At 45.5% G+C, this 5,932-nt stretch overlaps 1 protein-coding gene across 1 annotated transcript; it reads right to left on the bottom strand.

Annotated features, from left to right (window-relative positions):
- Window positions 1-3,924: 3,924 nt before the first annotated feature.
- On the bottom strand, window positions 3,925-4,692 carry LOC112850015 (proline-rich protein 23A-like). Its single transcript, XM_086720236.1, has one exon. The coding sequence runs from the start codon at window positions 4,675-4,677 to the stop codon at window positions 3,925-3,927; it is 753 nt and encodes a 250-aa protein (XP_086576362.1). The 5' UTR covers window positions 4,678-4,692.
- Window positions 4,693-5,932: the final 1,240 nt, after the last annotated feature.

The following is a 5,932-nucleotide window of genomic DNA, read 5'->3' on the forward strand; positions in this document are numbered from 1 at the left end:
TTCCACCCCTCAGTGGATTGTGTTTCATTCTACCTGGAGCCAAAGCTGAGACAAATACATTTAAATCCCATCTCCTTTTTTATTATGTATTCCCCCCGCCCCCTTTTGCTTGTTAGATTACCTATTGGAGGCATCACATTCTGAAAGCCTGGAGCTTTTTTCAGGGCTATGCTACTACTGAACTTTATTTTATATCCTTTATAAATTTTTTTTTTCAACGTTTATTTATTTTGGGGACAGAGAGAGACAGAGCATGAACGGGGGAGGGGCAGAGAGAGAGGGAGACACAGAATCGGAAACAGGCTCCAGGCTCCGAGCCATCAGCCCAGAGCCTGACGTGGGGCTCGAACTCACGGACCGCGAGATCGTGACCTGGCTGAAGTCGGACGCTTAACCGACTGCGCCACCCAGGCGCCCCTTATATCCTTTATAAACGGGCCATTAACACCAAAGCTTTAGGTCACCATAGGATGTTAGGTACCCCTGTGTACCCTCTTGTTTCAGCACCCATTTTCCTCTCTGGATTTGTGATATGTCATCTATTTTTTGCTTTGAGGATTTCTCTTACATTTTAAAATGTTTATTTATTTATTTTGACAGAGAGAGAGAGAGAGAGAGCAAGCGAGCAAGCAGGGGTTGGGGAGAGGCAAAGAGAAGACAGAGAGGGAGAGAGAGAATCCCAAGCAGGCTCCTCACTGTCAGCACAGAGCCTCATGTGGGGCTCCACGAACCATGAGATCATGACATGGGCTGAAATCAAGAGTTGGATGCTCAACTGACTGAGCCCCTCTCTTACAGTTTCTTTTACAAGCTGTGATATGATTTTAAAAATATTAAAATAGTTTTTATCCACCAGTTTCAGTAGTGTTGTTCTTGAGGATTTTTGGACTATTTGGCTCACATACTGTTGAAAATGGATGTCCTCAGTTTTTCCTAGGTAGATGAGGAGAGTCATGCAATAGAAGACTTAGTTTTGCAAACAAGGGCATCTTCTGTCTTTAGAATAATCAGGAGTTTAGGCTAGGACTTGTGACTGATTAATTTCTGTGTTATGGGGGTGGGAGGAGGCATGATTGTGGTGGGAATTGTGGACAAAATGGTAGAATAGGGGGGTTCCTTCTACTGGAGGCAGAGAGCACTGAAAGGAAGTGTTAAACCATATTAAATAGAGACATCAACTTTTATTTTATTTTATTTTTTTTAAATTTTTTTTTCAACGTTTATTTATTTTTGGGACAGAGAGAGACAGAGCATGAACGGGGGAGGGGCAGAGAGAGAGGGAGACACAGAATCGGAAACAGGCTCCAGGCTCTGAGCCATCAGCCCAGAGCCTGACGCGGGGCTCGAACTCACGGACCGTGAGATCGTGACCTGGCTGAAGTCGGACGCTTAACCGACTGCGCCACCCAGGCGCCCCGAGACATCAACTTTTAAAAGAAAGATTCAAGTCTCCAGGGGCCAGACATACAGTAGAAAATCCAATCTCTGAATGGACAGCTGATATTTTGATGTATTTGTGGTACTGAAACTAAAATCTGTAGTAGCAACTAGGATTTCTGCTCCTTTGAGGGGACTGAAAACCAGCCCATGGCCAATCCTCAGAGGGTGAAGAATCACTGACCACTATTCCATGGTTGTGTCTGTAGTTGATCAAAGAGAGATTGAAACTCAGAATTGCCACTGTGTGATTGTTTGGGGATTAGACCTGTGACTTTTCAGGGAGACAAGTTATAAGAGTCCCACAATCCTTGGTTCTGAGTTATGGTCCACCAGGAAGTAGAAACTAAAAATTCTAACTGTGGGATACAGAAGATGAATTTCCACTTGAAATGTGCCCGCCAGTGAAAATTACCAAGAACACGAAGCAATCTCATGTGATTAAAAGCAAATAGGAGATTCCACCTGTGAGGGAATTGAATTAATTGAGTTTTAAATTAATGTTAAAAATTTTTAGAATATAAAAGATGGAATACCATCTATGAAATAAAAACAAAAGTTTATGATACCAAACGGGGAAGTGTTGAAATGGAAAGGAAGTAAAAATCTTTAAAAGAAAAAAATGTAGTCTTTGAAATGAGAACTTTCTTGCAGATGTATAAACAGAACACTGGATGCTGTTGAAAAAAAGATCAGTTAATTAGATTAAAGAATAAAGAAATATGAAATTGACACACTCTAAATATGTTAAGAGTCATGGGAGATTGAGTGATGCCATTATATATCTGATTAGATTTCCATACAGAAGGATATATGGGATATTTCAAGAGATAAAGTCCAAGATTTTGTGGGATTCCAGGCAAGAGAACATTTCCCATAATGATAGTTAATCAAATTTCATCAAGCCAAATAAAAATAGAATATACCCCACAGATATTACAGTAAAACTGTAGGACACCAGCGGGAAAGAAAACATTAAAAAATATGCTAAAATTAACAGCAGAATCAAATATAAAAAATAACCATTTGATTGGCAGAAGACTTCTTGCCTACAATGGCAACAAAAAAGGCAGAACAATGAACTAATGTATTCAAAGTAGTTAAATATCACTTTAGAATTAAGAATGAATGTGTACTATAACATTTTCGGACATGTAAGACTAATAGAGTTTACTACACGTAAGCATGTTCAGACTTACAAAACCAAGATAGTTTTACTACACATAGGATCTAGTGGAAAGAACTATTAAAGGATATTCTTTAGCAAGAAGAAAATTGAGGCTAGAATTGAGAATGTAGTAGGAGAATAAAAGGGGGCAGAAGAATTAATAAGGCATGTTGGCAAACTGAAAGAGTATTGATGTTCTTTAAAAATGAAATGGGGACCTTGAGTGGCTCGTTCAGTTAAGCATTCAGACTCTTGATTTCCGGCTGAGGTCTGGACCTCAGGATCTTGAGATCTAGCCCCTCCCTCAGGCTCCCTGCTGTAGGTGGAGCCTCCTTAAGATTCTCTCTCTCCATCTTCCTCCAATCCCTTCCCCCTGCGCAGGCGCATGCACACACACACGCACTGTCTCTCTCTCTCAAAAAAAGTCATTTTGTTGACTTCAGCCTTACGAGTAGTACTTTATTTTATAAATAGATGAAACAAATATGGTAATACATTAATTTAAAAAAATTAAAAATTTGGTTTACATAAGAAAAACTCAGGGTAGAATTGGAAAGGTATAAAACTATGTGGAATAGCAGGAATGCAAACATTTTACAACAGTCTATTGCTTGAAATTACTGATCACGAGATTTAAAAGAGAAATACATATCCCAATGCATGCTGAAAACATCTGATAAGATCTAAGATTTACTCACAACGAAAAGGGAACTGATTGGAAGAGAACTTCAGGCGGTTGAGATGTAGCTATGAACAAACATTATACTATTATGTATGGTAACCATCATACTATTTTGCAGTTTTCGAGAAAAGCAGGTGGAAACACCAAGAAATTGAAAAGCCATGGCTAAATCTCACAACATGAGAAATCCAGTGATTTCTTGATTTGGGGAGAACCAGGAGACCAACGGTATAGTGCTGGAGAAAGAGTAGAGTTTGACAGAAAATAACTGACGTAAAACGAGGGGGAATGGAGGGGTCTTTCTTGTAAAGAAGCCCAGAGTTCTGAAAACACATTGGTATCTCTGGGCAGATTTTCGACTTCAAAGATAAGATCCAGAATCCTTTCTCTTTCTGACATCTTCATCTGCTACGATGGCCAGTCTGCACGGAAAAAGGAATTGCTTGTACCTGAGGTGCACAGTTTCCAGGTTGCGGAAAATCCAGTGCACAGGGTGCTGGGAATGCCATAGGGCCTCCAGGCGGGTTGCCAGAATCGTGTGTGTGTGTGTGTGTGTGTGTGTGTGTGTGTGTGTGTGTGTGTGTGTGTGGCGGGGTGGGGTGGGGGTGGGGGGAGGCGCACAGGGAGCGCGGGCAATTCATTCCTGGAACAGGCGTCTCCGGGCCTTGCGAGAAGGACCCGGAGGGCGCTGGGGGCGCGCGTGGGGACCTGGACTCGGAGAGGGAGGTAGAGGTTGGAGTGGCGAGTTGGGGAAGGGCTCCAGAAGGTGGACGTCCAGGTTGAAGTAGCGGAAAGAAGAGCGTCTCTCTGGACTAGGAGTGGGGGCCCAAGACCGCGGCTCTGGTACCTGGCCCACACGGTAGGGGTTGGCCACGCTTCCCGCGCAGGGGCGGAGCCCAGCGACGGAGCCGGCTGCAGGGTCCATCCGAGGGGGCAGGAACGCGGGGTCCGCGTCTTCCTCGTAGACCTCTTCTTGGGGGGCCATCTGTGGGACAGATGCGCAGAAGAATCCTTGCTCGACGGCGACGTCATGCCCGGGCGCGCCCAGGAAAGCGCCGGGTTCCAGGCCGACAAGCGAGTGGCCCTGCTCTCCTGAGCGCAGGAGGGCCTCGGGGACCAGCAGCAGGGTGAGCTCTTTGACAGACACTTGCAGGACCGACGTTGGCTCGGGCTCCAGCACCAGGTCGACGTCGTCCAGGGACATCTGCAGGGCACATCCCGTGGCCAGGACCACCACCGAGGTGAGGGCACCGGCGGCCGGGGGCCCCTCCAGGCCTTCCAGGCCTGCAAGCTCCTCGGTTCGTCTGCGCTTGGCGGGGCCGGGTCCTCCGGTCGACGGTCCGGGACAGGGCGCAGGGTAGGCGCTGGGGCTGCGGGGCCGGCTGCCCATGACCTGGACGACGCTGCGGGTGGCGCTGCCGGGGCCTGGCGGAGGGCGTGAGGGGCTGGGTCCTGCACGCAGTGACAGGTCTCGACGACAGGTGAGGCGGCGGGGCGCGGCGGGGCGCGGTACGGCGCGACGCAGAGTGAGTGCCCGGGAGTTCTGGGGGCGCCTCCCGGGAGACCCTCGGTCCAGGTTCTGGTGGCGCAGGGATCGGCCTCAGGCATTCGTATCCCAAGCTCCTCTCGCTGACCGCCCTGAGCCTTGATATGGCAGGTGCCAGGGCAAAACCAGTATTTATCTGTCACACTAAGCTCCGCCCCTTCCGAGGCTCCGCCCCGTAGAGATCGGTGCAGCCCAATATCCGAGGAAGGGGGTAAGAACATACTTTTATAGGACTTTAAGGGGGAGAACACTTGTGTGACTCATTATTAGAAAAAAAGAAAGATATACTGGTAATAGAACTACAAATATTGTTCCCCTCTAGGACCAATGTTTTCCTGTGATTTTATCCATTGTAGAGAAAAGACCACTCAAACAGATCACTTTCCCCACCCCCCCCACCCCCCCATAAAATGGACTTAACCCAAATGCTCCATAAAATTTCTTTAGGGCTTGGTCTATCATTTCAGGAGTAAATGGAAAATACTGATTTCTCTTTAGAAAAACTTCTTTAAAATTTTTTTTAATGTTCATTTATTTTTGAGAGAGAGAGAGAGAGAGAGAGAGAGAGAGAGAGAGAGAGAGAGTAGTGTGAGTAGGGGAGGGGCAGAGAGAGAGGGAGACACAGAATCCGAAAAAGGCTCCAGGCTCTGAGCTGTCAGCGCAGAGCCCAAGGCAGGACTTGAACTCACAAACTATGAGATCATGACCTGAGCCGAAGTAGGACGCTTAACCGACTGAGCCACCCAGGAGCCCCGAAAAACTTATTTTTCAATACGAAAGTAAAATATTTGTGGCAGGTTCTTCCTGAAGGTTAAGGCTGTTGTAAAATTATTATTAATATCAATAAAAATAAAAAAATAATATAATTAAATCGTTGTTTGAGAAATTATTATGACATTTTCACCATTGTACTGAGTGTTTAAAAAGTGATCTTTTTCTAACAAAACCAAAGAAAACCCAGCACTTTAATGAGGTATGATTGGCATACAAAAAACTGTATGTACTTAATGTATACAAATTGAATTTGGGAGAAGTGAACACCCATGGAACTATCACACTATCAATGCCATAAACATACCTACCACATCCAAAAGTTTCC

This window comes from Puma concolor, chromosome C2, assembly GCF_028749965.1.
Source record: "Puma concolor isolate L17-30 chromosome C2, mPumCon1.1.hap2, whole genome shotgun sequence".
Classification (NCBI taxonomy): Eukaryota; Metazoa; Chordata; class Mammalia; order Carnivora; family Felidae; genus Puma; species Puma concolor.